General features: G+C 27.4%; 1 protein-coding gene across 1 annotated transcript in view; it reads left to right on the top strand.

Annotated features, from left to right (window-relative positions):
* Positions 1-15,462, top strand: part of LOC132933788 (adenylate cyclase type 3) — a 110,675-nt gene that overhangs the window by 69,865 nt on the left and 25,348 nt on the right. Inside the window, exon 2 of the mRNA XM_061000063.1 lies at positions 7,259-7,408. Within this exon, the coding sequence (XP_060856046.1) occupies positions 7,259-7,408 (150 nt within the window). The remainder of the gene's footprint in view (positions 1-7,258; positions 7,409-15,462) is intronic.

Here is a 15,462-nt window from a genome sequence, read left to right as displayed (position 1 = left end):
GCAATTAAATGTACTGATATATAAAAAAAAAAACATTATTTTTAAAAATCAATAGTGTACAGACTGTATTCAAATATTATTTACTCTTCGTTTTTAGGTACTTACTTAAAATTATTAAAATAAACAAAATAGGTAAAATTTCCATTAACTCAATCCTTATGAAATATATATATATATTTTACGTCTTCTGACTTAAAATTGTTAATTCATGACATTTTTAAGATAAAAAATAAAATTTTTCTTATAGTAGGTAAATTTACTCAGGTATATTATATTATTATTTCATAAGTGGGCGATCACTTAAAAAAACCCATTTGCCTAAACCATATACACAATTTATTACCCGCTTGACCGTATAATTTAAGAAAAAATCACCTATACTGATTACTGAATATGTGAAAAATTTATAATTTTATAAACTGTAAAAAAATTAATAGATGCTTTGATTTATTTAAAACTGAACATTGCCCCAATTAATCTTATATCGTAGAAGCAGGATTTAGAAAGTACATTATCAGCCCTTCTTCCCCCTCCAAAGTTGGAAAATTGTAGTGTTTTTCGCTATTAATTAGTGTGGAATTATTGTTTGAATTTGTGCAAGGTACGTTTTTAGAGTAAGTTGAAAAAAAACTGGAGGGCTGGTCAAATTTTTTGAAAGTATAAAATTATAAAAGTGTTATGAATTTACTTTTAATCATTTATTTTTTACCAAAAATATTAAATAAGTGCACGAATAGTGTGCATTTTTGCGCCACCCTTTAACCCTAAATATTTCGTTCAACCTTTTTGCCAAATACCATGCTGCCGTCTCTCTTGAGGATAAAAAATGAAAATTCAAAGATGGATAGTAATATATAAAACACATCTTTTACCATATAAATTCCAAATATTTCTTTTTAAAATGGACTAATTAGATCTTAGTTATTATACATGAATTTCCGGCAGTTACAGGAAATAAAATATTACAAAATTCAGCTAGTACAAATTGAATTAAATAATACATATTCACTGCACGGTTGTCTACAATATTTAATTATAATAATACTTGAATAAATACTATTTTAATGAACTAATATGTAAATGGACGGTTTTCAAATCTAATTACTCAACGTGAATGTTTAAAAACAAATAGGTACCTAAAGTATAACAAAGTTGTGGATATTTTACATATTAATTATGTTATGTGCATACAGAAAACTATTTTGTAATATATTCAAAGTACGTTACTTATATATAATAGTCAATATACTGTATTATACATGAATTATACAACAAATTATAAGTAAAAAATAAATCATTAAATTTTTATATTTCGTGCAAGGGTGCTAACTTTTTTGCTTATAATTACGTGTAATTTATTTTTTTTTTTTACATTAAACACTTTTAGATAGTAAATATTCACTTAATTACTATTTCATGGAACCAGTAGAGTATTCAAGGTGATCATGAAGGCAAGAGAGTAGGACCATTTTCATATTTTCATATGATAAACAACACAACAAGGGTGCTAAATAAAATCATTTTTAACTTGATGAACTTTATTTATTTAAAACTGGTCTCAAAGTTTTTATTAACCTTATTTGTGCCTTATTCTTTTATGCATTATTATTATCAACTGTTTTTTTAAAACTATTTTGTATTAAAACAACATGACTAATAGGTATTTTAACTTAAAATTTAATTGAATAATTCCATCAAAAATGTTCATTAGTTATTACTTATTAGTCACCATTATTACTGATTTCTTTCCATAGTTTATAATATACATTTTATTGGTAAAATATATTTTGACCTTATTTGGGCCGATATCTATGTATAACCACCTATTATAGCTGTATCCATATAGTTATGAAGTGTGTACACAAAATTATTAACTACGTATTGTTGTTTGAGGCTGCAGATAATGATTGTTTTTTTTTTTTTTAAAGATAGTGTTCGGTATGTGTAATATGAAATAAAAGTACCTATAAAAATTATGAGTTATATTACTAATAATAATAATAATAATCTGGGATTAAAACTTCATGGATTTGCATATTCCTTAGTCCTTAGAAAGCTGCAATTATTCAAAATCTTATTCGATATAAATTCGTTTCAAATTACGTACATGCAACTCAAATCCAAAAATGAATATTGCATAATGTTTTACATATTTTACCAAATTTAAGTGGTTTTACATATTATTTAAACATTTTATACATGTTAACGCGTTTATTTTAGTAATAAAAAAAATGTAATTACAAAAAAAACTAATTAAAAAATGTAGAACCTTCATGTACCTCCGTGGTAATTTGTATTTTAAATAGGTTCTTACTTTAGACTCAATTTTATTTTTATTCTGTATAATATATTTAATAGGTATACTTACTAATGTTTAAAGTTTAGTTAAAAAAGTAAGTTTTTATTTAATACATATACCTATAGCTATTATATATTATTACATATTATTAAAACTTGTGAATTTTTCCATGTTAGTTACCACATAAATATGTAATTTATAAAAAAATAAATAAATAATTGCAATATACATATATCACTTATTTAAGATTGTTTTGGTGCGTATTAAGTATATAACGTATTTGAACATATTTCATTGTTTTTTAGCGCATTATAAGTTCCGAGCCCCGCTTATGAGCGACGACCGTAAGATATATTATGAGATTGTATAATTATTTCTATTAGGAAATTCATTATGTTCAGAGACAATGTTGTAAATTCGTTGTCCTATAATCTATATATAATGTATATATATATATGTATATAATGGCATATTATATTTTATTGTGTATTTTGTAGACGTACAGTTTCACGACACTTTTTGATTTATTGTCTAAGATTAAGCTGCCGTAGAATACATATCCCGTGTCGACTTGTTCTTTCCAAAGCTCAGTAGTCTTTTATATTTTATTAGACAATAAACTGACAATATTCAGCAATTTAAGACTGTCGCTTATTATATGTCATTGGTATTTAATCCATCAAAACCCCGTCGGTAACCCTACGATAGGAATTATCAACCGTATCGCATTGTACCTATATTATATATCATATTTATTACGGTTTTTTTCTTTTTTTTTATCAGTATTAATATTCAAGAATCAAATGAAAATCTGAAATCGGGTACCGATATAAATATCGAATTCGCATTTGTAATTTATTTTCGGGTAGAATTATATTTTACAGCCAATAAAATCGAACAGGCGCGAGGTGGTATGGTTTTGTCTGAATATCTGATGGTCAATGGACAATGAAGCTTTTGGTATGAATACTAAAATGTATTTTGAAAATAAACTGAGCATTTCATTATAGTAATATTTAATTTTATTTAATAATATTATCATGACAAAGTTTTCAGATAGAGATGATTAAATAAACGAATGCATTACTATAATTTATTATCTGTAAATATCCGTACGCCGCTACATATTGAATACCTACAATATAAATATAATATCCCCGATCTCGTTATCGATTGACATAATATAACACTTTGCAATTATATTATATTTATTATTTACCGATTTCAAACAATATATACCCAACCAATCCTTTATACAGCAACAGCACACACCACACTAGACTGAACACTCGAGTAAATGTATTGACCATTAAAAATGTCCGATTCCAGGCCATTTCATGTATAGGTAGGTACAGTATCCCATTATGGCATAATAAATACTAATCAATGTGCATGAAATACAAGAAATTACAATGCAAATAATATTTTTAAAAGTTGTCGATGTTGTAAGAGTATTTTTTTAGCTGTTCAATTAAAAGCAAAACGTCAAAACGTATTCATTGATATTATTATTTCTTTATAATAAATCTTTCGTACCTATCTAAAATGGACGATCGGACGAATGGCTTTGTTTTTCGAGGCTTGGTATAATACAATCATTCAATATTTGTGTCTATTTTTTTTCAATCTGTCACAAAACTACACACTGTGCTAACCTGTACCTTGTGCACTCTCGAAAACTGTCATTATAAAAAATAAATATTTATATAAAAACGTACCTATATCTAATTCATGTGGGAACCGTGTGCGGTAAAAACAACAATAAAAAGCGAAAAACAACATTAACACCAATTTGTTTAATATAGGCACTTGGTAATATTAGCTACATAATATGAATATCTATGTATACTTATAACCGCGAACCCCGTATAATATACAATCAACACACTGATGAAGATTGCTAACGGCAATTTATGTGTCACATAATATTTATTGTGACCTAAACGCTTTTAGAAAAACTAACCATAATATTCAATGATTCGGTTTCCAAATAAATTTGTTATGTAAATGAAGTGTAATTAATGTTCGTGTACAATCGTAAAGGCACTCGCATTTTATAATTATATAATAAGCAATTTAATTGAAACACGGAAGCCAAACAACGGATTTTAAACATAATACTATGGCGAGTTGATGAAAATAGGAATACTGTTATTCAGAGAAAAAAAAATTGCAATCTACCCTACTCGTAAGTCGTAGTCCATCACGGAGACATATTGTAATTGTTTTTCCTGAAAAGCGAGTAACAAGTATTTTCTTTATATTTCTGCGTTACATATTAAACCGAACAGAACCCATTAGTTTTCTCTTATTCGCACTCGTCGAGAAAATTATATATTCCTTTCACACGTTTAATTTGTGTTTAGTGTTTAGGGAGACGAAATATCTCAGTATAACAATATATATTAATCAATCCATGTTTGGCAGAAATTAATATTTTTATAATAATTAAAAAAAATAAATAAACACAAATCGATAAAGAGGATACTATATTACTCGTATCATTATTAATTTTAATTAATACAAGTATCTTCTATGATCTTTAACCATACCTAATATAGCACTTATAAATTATCCATATACTTTCGTGTTCAGATATTTCATTCATTCCAAATAATCAAAAAATATTTTAACAATAGTCACTAGGCGTACGTTATACTTTGGGTAATAACAATATAATATAATATTGTGTCGTGCAGCGAATTGCGAGATGCGATTTTCGTCTCGCCGCGCCATGATAGGTAATTATTTTGCAGGTAGGTAGCCCAGAATCAGTGGATTTCGACAATTTGTAATTTGTCGGGTCTTAGAGAGGTTCCATGAAGTCGCTCGGTATATCAATGTGCCGTTCATTCCTTGCAGGTAATATTGTCAAGTGTCAACGCTCAGTGATTATGTGCTTTATTGTTATACTTTGTCTCCAGCGTTTTGGAGATATACAATAGCCATTTATATTCTGAAAATTTACGCTTGGCCGTCTTTAAACACCTACCGAGTTATTGATTCATATTCTGTTCAGATTCACTCTTCATTGTTGTATATTTAAACTTTACAACGAGATAAGTTTAAAAAAACAATTCGTAGAAACTGTCGAAAAAACAAAACATGGGTATGGCAATGGCATAATAATTATAGTTATACCTACCTATAGAATATGATGTGTAGAAAAAAAAACTTTATTCCTCGCCGTGTTCTTCGTTCAGAATTTGAAATATGAGCTTATTTTCACATTTTTAAAAACGAAATTGCTATTTACGTTTATACCTAATACGCGTAGGTACCTATATAATATAAGTATATCTCTTATTTTTCTATTATCAGCCACGTGTAACAGATATATTTTACATATAATTAGCTTTACAACGACTAGGTTCTTTTTGCATTTCTTGCTATTATTACCTACGCTGTTCCTTTTCCATAAATAATGCTCGTAAATCGTAATAAGCAGTTATATTATGAAATATAGGTGCAATACCCACGTTAAATTATTCAAACCGATTTTTGGATAATTCAAAAATTTATACTCGCCGCGGTTTAATGCCTTAATAATGGTATAAATATACCTACCTACAACCTACGTGCGGATAAAACAATGCTCGTACGGTACATATTATGCATACGTAGGTGCACAGATATTATGAAAATACACTTAACAACTCACAAGACTATTACATAATAATGTATGTCCGTAATATAATATTCGAACCTCTCCGTGATTAATTCAACACAATAATATATTATTACAATACCCATTTGAAAGCCGGGTGAACTGGTGCGATTTGTTCGTTTATTACAAAAATCAGATCAGACAATACCAATACATTGTGACGTTACAATAGTATAATAGGTACACACAGGTAATTATAACGTGGGCACTGTATATATACGTTCACAATAACATATGAATATGATAAAATGTATAACTTACAGCCGGTCAGGCGCAGATGTCGTCAAAGGCTTATCGGGAGAGAGCGGGGGTCGGTGAGAGGATGACGATGAAAAAAAAATAAAGGCGCTGGGCAATAAAATATCAATCTATTAACCGAATGTACCTATATACCTACATAACGTGTACGCGCTGGTAATAACCATCTGTGAAATATATTTATGTAGACCGTTTTCGCGACAATACACTATATTATTATTATTGTTTCGTATACGCGACGACGACGTCGTTCCGCCGATTGACATTGATCGATTTACGGTTTTTATGGCTTTTGCGGAATAAAATGAAAGCGGGCTTGACACGGTCATAAATCCCCATCAGAGTGGTGTGTGTGTGTGTGTGTGTGCGTGTGTGTGTATATTATATAAGTAATTCAATGCATCCCATTGTCTCGTCGGTGGTGTGTGTGTGTGTGTGTGTGTGTGTGTGTAATAGATATGCGTTTTGTTTCGTCGGTATAATCTGCCGTGAAATGACGATTGTCGTCGACCTAATACGCACATCCGCGCGCACACGTACAGAGGTATAGGATACCTGGTATATGTTTATGCGATGCGTCGCGTGTTTTACAGGACGTATATAGATGAGGCCGAGGTACATAATCCGTTATTATATTAGGTTATAATAATAATAATAATAATTATTATTATTATTATTATTATTATCATTATTATTACTATTTGACGACCGACCGACGCCCGTAACCGCGGTAACCGGTGGAAGCTGCAGACCCTGAATGGTATTATATGCGCACGGCTAGGGTGGTGTACTGGTGGTCTATATATATACGGTCTCTCGTATACGTCTACATATCACAATAGACCCATAAACTGAGCGGGTATTAAACACACACACAAACACGATACAATGCAATATAAACGCATGATAATAACAATGATTTCATTTCATATATAATATCATTATTTTATTTTTTTTTACGATTTTTGTCATATCGTGCGTTTGTGTATTATATGATATTATATGTGTGGTTTTTTTTTATTATTATTTAACAGTTGGCCACGAACAGCGTTCTCCTTTTGGCGTCCAATTGTTTGGGACTTTTGTCCTATTTCCTGGCCGACAAGCAGCAGCGGACCGCCTTTCTGGAAACCCGGCAATGTCTCGAGATGAAAATGGTCATAGAAGAACAATCGACCGAGCAGGTAAATAATAATAAAATAATAATAAACATAAAACGCGTTGCATAATAAAAGTCGACTAGACATTTTCGTGCCGGAACGAGGTAGATATATCATATATCCTTGGTATAAGGTATCTAACATTACATTTGATATATATATATTTATATATATTTATATGTAGGTACAAAACGAGTTGTAATTATGTTATTCTCAGCGCAAAGATATAATATATAATATTTATAATTGGACAGTACCAATTACATTTTTTTTACAACGCAAACGTCATAAACTCTGCATATTACACACAGTATAATATCGTCTCAATTATGCTGCAGCTAGTTGAAAATATATTATTATTATACACTCATTATATTATACTATACATATAGCCGTATTATAGGTATATTCTGTATGACGTTCAATACGCGAGATAAAACCATTTGGACGATAAACTAACTTTAACGAATAAGTATATAGATCAACTTATACTATAGATTATGATTTCAGACATAATATAATAATTGTTTGTAATACATTATTTTTTCGATTTAATTATTATAAAAATAACCAATATGATGCATTATCTTCTATCTATACGACGCGCAGTTTATGTTTGATATAATTTATTATTACTGGAAAGTAATTATCTATAACTATCAATAATTCGGTCGATGTAATTATATGCACTTAAATCTGCGATCTCGATTGACTATGACACTTATTACTTATTAGTCGAATATGACGCGGAAAATATTACACACGAAGGTCGTTTTAAAAAGTGATTTATTATTTTTTTTTCTCGCTGTCCGTAATTATTTATTTTTATGGTGTTTAATCAAATATTGAACGGGATCGTCACTTTTTTATTTATGTGTATAATAATATTGTATAAACATACACTATTCGAATGATAAAATATAAAATCACCGTACTTACATTATGGTAGAAAACTAAGAAATGTTTGAATAAATAATGCAGCCCACGTCCTCTATTATTAACTTGTTATTAAGTTGACATGATTAAACTTAAAAGTTAAAAGAGTTTAGTGTATACTTATCATTGTGGGCCGAAATTAAACAAAACTGAAATGAAATGTACCAGATTCAATAATTGAGTGTTGAGTATTCGTCATATATTACCCATCTTATATCGACGAAATGTATTAATTTTCTATCAATAGGTCATACAATTTTCCATTTTTAGAATGTTTCAAGAAAACCATATGGTTATATAAGTAAAGTTCAGCATACTTTACTTATTATAGAACATTTTTTAAATTTATTATGTATTCAAAAAACAAACTATCTACATTTTTAGGTATAAGTACTCCCATAAGTACTATTTAAAATTCATAGACAATATTATATATATATATATATATATATATATATGTAGTACACTTTGCTTAGCTTAATTCAAAAATACCTATTATAGTGAACACAAAACTTTAAAACCGATAAATCACTTGATTTGCTTGGACTCTAGAATACAAAAAACTATAATATTTGTTTTTGTAGGAATATACTCCAAGAAAATCATCTGTCTAGCTCTGGTTTATATTTAGAATGTCTCTAAATTTAATTTTTAAAAACCCGAATTCACCTTGATTATAAAATAGGTCACTATTAAACTGGACACAACTTAAATTACCACGGTAGATTTTGTTTTATTTAAAAAAAACTGTTGTCAATGATTAATTGTCCAATTTAAAGTAAAACTTATTTGTTCTTCAAAAAAAATTATTCTGATATATAAATAATGCTACTTATTAAAAGTATTTAAATCTTGTAACTTTCAAAATACATGATTTCTAAATTCTTAACTACAATATAAGTGATAATGAAAATGTAAATATTTATCTTTAATAATATGTATCAATCCTTTTCAAAATGTATAAAACATAAAGCTAGGATTTCAATAATATTTTAAATATTTAAAGGTGACAATTAAAATAATATTCTATTTTACAGTGGAAAATATTAAACGAGTTCTGTAAATAAAGTCAAAACTTCAATAAGTTGTCGGAAATTGGTACATTAGTACCAAAGAAAAATATATTCAATCATAGATTGGAATCTCGTATGATAAATAATTTAAGATTTTGAATAAAGTCACGAAAAGTGTTTCATATTGCTTCAAAAAATGTTCGGTAGGTTCGGTAGGTACCCACAAAAATTCATTGAACTCGAATCTGTTGTTTCAATTTAAACATTTTTCGAGCGTCCGTAAAGATTGCCCTTACACTTTTTTTATTGAAATTCTTAATATTAAGTACTAATATTTTTTATACAATTAAAAAAAAATGCCAAATCTCATACCGGAATTTACTAGGCAAAAACAAAAGAGTTATTAAGAGTGGACCTATGGAGGACTAACTTCTTGAAGCCCTTGCATGTTATCTGAAACTTTTCAAACTAATGTCAAAATACTCGTTATAATTAGCAAGAATTTGCAAGTCCACTCTCGCAGTTTGTAAGTCAAACCCCCCAACCATACGAATTTTCAATATTATTTGCCAAAATGAATTACCAATTAATATTTTCAACTGTCCTTGCAATTTTTAATTTATTGCATTTGCATAAAGTATAAGGTCTAATTTTTTTTAGTAAATAAATATCAGTGAATTTAGAAAAAATTTTTAATTGATGTTGACTATTCATTTATGTCATTATAAAATATAAATATAACTTATAGATTTGATGTAAGTCCAACGAAGTTAATTTAATAAAAAAGGTTTTTTAAAAAATTAATATGCTTACATTAGTTAACTTTTAAAATAATCTTGTGTACTTGGTGAAGTTCATTTACAGTTTTGTGTTATTTAAAATAAACTTAATAGCATTTCGAGAAGGGGAAAAATTCATTATACTAGATTCCTACAAAATTTTGTGGGAGAAAAAAATTCAAACGAAAATTTTAATAATAATATTTAAAGTTGAAAAACCGTGAGCGCGGCCCACCGTTGACTTGCAAATTGTGGTATTGTAATATTTCAAATTGTTGCTAATTATTATAACGAACATTTTGAGACTTTTGGACAACATGTATAGGCTGCGTGAAGTTGACCATTCTTCGGTCAGCCCTTAATAATTGCTTTGTTTTTAACTAGCCAATTCCATGATTCTACTTGTAAATTGTTATGACTTTTTGCAATATATTGCTACTGTATATACATATATTAATTATTTAGAATCTGGTATTGGAAAGTGTAAGAGCCAACCTCACGAACGTCCATTTTAAATGGACAAATTATCAAATTTGGTGGAAACTCAAATTTTCTTTATTCTAAAACACATACCGTGGAGTAATAGTGTTTCAAGATTTATATTTATTTAGGTATGTAATATAATATTATATGACGCATATAATTTGATACAATAAAAAAATGCAAAAAAATATATTAATTTTTAAAATATCAAAAAAAAAAAATAAAAAAAAAAGGTGTAATTTGAAATTGCGGTACTAATAGGGCTACTGCTACGACTAGTACATCAGGTGTCGGTATGGGTCACTGTGATAGATGTGTTAAATTTGAATTGGATGATATTATATCATTGTATACGAAAGCCTATTCTGAACGAAGACGGTCCATCAGCCTATATTACTAAACATACTATAATATTATATAATTTATTATATTGCTTTTAAAGTAATGAAATAATTTACTAATAATAATACAGTAGCTAATCTAGGTTGAATTAGTTTGAAATAATATACACAAAATGTTTCAAGTACAACGTATGATTTTTCTAATTAACCACAAAATAACTAAAATTCTTCGTTAAAATAGAAAATAATTTCATCCAAGTTTGAAATAAAAAAATGTGCATGATATGTTTTAATATTTTTCTACATCTATAAGTATTAAATTTAAGGAACCTTGTATTAAAGTGTCCAACTGTTTAACTATAAGTGAAAAATTCTGAAAAAAACTTAAAATGTCTAAATATAGCTTAAAAAGAGTCAATATATATTTTTAAAATTTTACCATGTACAGAAAATGTTGCAATAAATATTAGGTGAAAATTTCGAGTAAGTATCTACGGTTATTCGTTTTTGAGTTTGAGATTGTGTCAAAAAATGGTTTTCCATAAAAATTTCCGTTTTTTCTTATTTTTTTTTATTTTTCCTATTCATTTTATCAAATACTGAGAACTTATACTTCCCTAAAATGAGATGACTGACAATAAAAAATAAAAAAACACACATCAATGTATAAAATCAATCCATTCATCGTTCCGAAAAAAGAGAAATTACAATTTTTTAAGTTAAATAAATAAATATATTGATACAGTCCATTACAAAAAACCACTTCAAAGTCGTGGATCAACCTGTTGTAAATAATGATAGTTTGGGTTTCAATAATGTCTCCGAGAAGGATATGATCGAAGGTTTCTGAAACGAGATAAGTGATGATCAATCTAGTAATAATTAATAAATGTTAATTAACGTGAAAGATGTTGATCAGCGTAATATTCAGTCTCAAATCGCAATAGGTAGTTAAATATTCAAAAGGAAGTGAAAATTATGATATTTGATGTTTGTCGGCCACAGTGAACAGAGATTTAGCATTCTGGTTAGGTTAGGTTTTACTACTGCAGACAAAATAAGGGAATAAACAAGATAATACAATTGATGGTTGCAATATTTAGATGAATAATTCATTCAATTTACCTGTACGGGCTGTACAATTATGTTAGATTTAACTTTGTACCGATGTAATTAATTAGTCTGATTATTATGTTTCGATTACCTATGTGTGCATTAGTATTGTTATTGTAGACAATAACCTACGACGGATTTATTCGATTTAAATACAAATATCTATTTTAATAATGTTATTCATTTTATTTGGTAAATCTTAACATTTTAATATAAAGTAACACTAACCATATATTATTACTATATATTGTATTTGTGTACTCAATAAATATCGGAATTTGTTACTCACTGTGGCAACTTATTTTTATGAGTACTTAAAATTATTTGAAAAACGACATAAACACTATAATAAAGTAAAAACTGAGTTGCACTCAGATCGTTCTTCCAATACGATGGTTTATCATTGACTTCGAATTTTATAGTTACTATATAAATATAAGTATTCTATGTACACTACGCATCTTCGTCTGAATAAGCAAAATGAAACGATTGCTCTATAATAACAGACCAAGTACCCCATCCGGTATTTTCTAAATGTAAATAGTATAAAATATAATTTCAATCACAATTTATTTTAGTGAACTATATAATATAACTATATATAACTATATAACTATACTGTAGGTACCTATATAAAATACATTAAATTATTATTTTTATCTTTTGACGCTTTAGAACATTTACGACGATTTCCAAAATATTTATTTCTCGTGTTTATTTCTTTCGGTTCACCACAGTGATTCCGATTTTTGAGCTAAGTTTCCACGATCTTATTATTATTTGCGTTGTACCTACCTATACACAAAAAATAATTTAGTTTATGGTATAGCTTACGGAACTATAAATCAATTTCAATAGGATTTCCCGTTATTCGTGCGGCACGGTTAAGGAGCACGGGCAATCTACCGAGATGATCCACCCGAGTTGTGCATGTATACCCCTACACCATTGTGTATACAATAATATCATACACCAAATATTGTATAACAATTGAAATCGAGAAAACTGAGACAGCGAAAAAATGCATGTTCGTGGCATTTGTGCATACAAGAAAAAAAAATATTGTCTGAGTATTATATAGTTTGATCGGTGATCTCTGGCCGTTACGTTTTCGTGTCAGTGGCGGATAAAGAAGCATCACTATTTTTACTCTTCATTTTCGTGACTTTTCAAAGAATAAAGAGTCTTGCAGATTATTATTATTAACATTTTAAAAAGATAAAACAAATGAGAAGAAATGGAGAGATTTATTCATAATATTTTTAATGCGTTCGTATAATAATCTTAATAATATGTAACATTCAACTGATAGTTCAATCTTTACACTATAAAGTTCACACTACAGCTATTTTCATACTAATTGCGTAGGTATAATTGTATTAAAATGATTTCCTCCGCTTTCTCCAAATGGCATCTTACTGTAGAAATGTAGAATTAAGACCGGATTAATGTATGGCAGAATGAGTGTAATATAATATAGACTCTGTCGAATATGTATTTTTAATTTGCTAGGATTAGTATTATAGGATTATAGCTTTATAAAAAACAAATTATTCTCATCCATTTGTCTCAGGCACAATGTTACATATGACTATTGTTTTTCAAATGTGTGCTTGTAGAATGATAAAATATATTTTATGAAAGATAAAGCTTAAATATTTTATTAATGTTACTAAAATCTGAAAATTATTTGTTTAAAATATTTTCAATTCTACAAAATCGCATCGTTAAAATTTATTTTACCAACTAAAAGTAGACGGAAAAGTGGTATTTTTTTAAAGTCTTGTAATAATGACTATGCTATACATCGTTACGCCTAATCTAATATTTAATTATTTTTAATGACTATACTGTTACTAATAATTGTTCAAACAATTAACAAAAATGATGTTAACTGTATAGATCATTTTGATTAATTTTGTTACTTTAAATTTTCTTTTAGACAAATTAGGTTTAAGTGTTTTGATATGTTGGTAATTTTTGGCTGTGGTTTATATTGTTAATATTAGGAGCCCATAGTTTGATCATTCCTAATTATTCTTAACAATATAACAATTCATCAATGTAAGTACCTACCTATTATGAAATAATTTCATTTTTAGAGAATTATCGAACGTCATCCATTGTCCTCAGACAATTTGTACAAAAAAAATTGTTAAGTAAGATTAAGCACCAATAAAGAATATGTCATATAAATAGCATTATCCCAGACAGCAATGTTTTGATTAATAATATTATTATAGCATTGTAATAACGAATAATATTAGTATAACGTTATTATAATACTATTACGTATAATATTATCATTACAAAATGCTGTCTGGGATATTACGTAAAACTTTTTATTATGATAAATACATTATATAAATTAAATTAATATATTCATAAAGAAGTAAAATTTGTACCAAAATTTATCAGTTTTGTATAGTCGTTTAACACCAAGTACCTACCTAATTTAGTTAAATTTCCATTAGATAGTAATAATAGTTTATTTCTTGAGGTATATTAAAGAATAGCTTCTTCTCCATCATTCTGTACCTACTCTTCAGTTTTATTTGTCCTTTTATTCAAGCTATCAAAAAAATAATAAGAAGTGAGTGTAACATTAGTAAACGTTAAGTGAAAATCAATATAGAAGGATGTCGATGAACTATATTATTATTCTACTGAAAAGTAAAAATAAATTCTTTAGATTTCCTAAATTGCATAATTAAAAATAATTGTTTGGTTTTGGTATATAAGTATAATTCTTTTTTTTTCAAACAAACATAATGTAGAAATTATTCTTGGAAAATATTTAACAACGTGCTCGGCTCTTTGTATGTATACAAAAATAAATAAAATGAGTCTCGTAAATCATTAGGCTTTATTATTTATTAAATATAATAATTTAACATTTTATTGATTCCAGTATATCTTATTAAAAAATAAATAAAAAACACAAATTTATTACTGTATTAATTTACATAAATATGATATAGGTTTTTTCCTACATTTTAGCTTTGCTTGTTATACTTTTCGTTAAAAATTAGGTTTTTAATTTTATTTTAATCTATACCCACTCGTGGAGTTTTAAAGATTAATTTATTGTTGAAATCATAAAATATAAAAATGTTATTTTCATCTTCAGACCTTTAAATAATATCTTATAATTAATTCCTATAAACAATATACAGAATTTTCAATAGCTTATAATTTATTTGTATAGTATATTTAAATTTTCCATAACCTGTATATGAAGTATAATATGTGTTGATTTTAATTTAAAAACAAGTCTAGGTAATACAATTTTGTACCTATGTTATATGTTTATAAATAATATGATTTTAAAAGGTTGTCTTTTGTATTCACGCAAAATAAGTACCAACGTAAATATGAGCTTGTAATATGCAACATAATATATTAAAATATAT

This window comes from Metopolophium dirhodum, chromosome 1 (assembly GCF_019925205.1).
Source record: "Metopolophium dirhodum isolate CAU chromosome 1, ASM1992520v1, whole genome shotgun sequence".
Lineage (NCBI taxonomy): Eukaryota > Metazoa > Arthropoda > Insecta > Hemiptera > Aphididae > Metopolophium > Metopolophium dirhodum.
The sequence above is the reverse complement of the archived record's forward strand: the minus strand, read 5'-3'. Positions and strand labels throughout refer to the sequence as shown.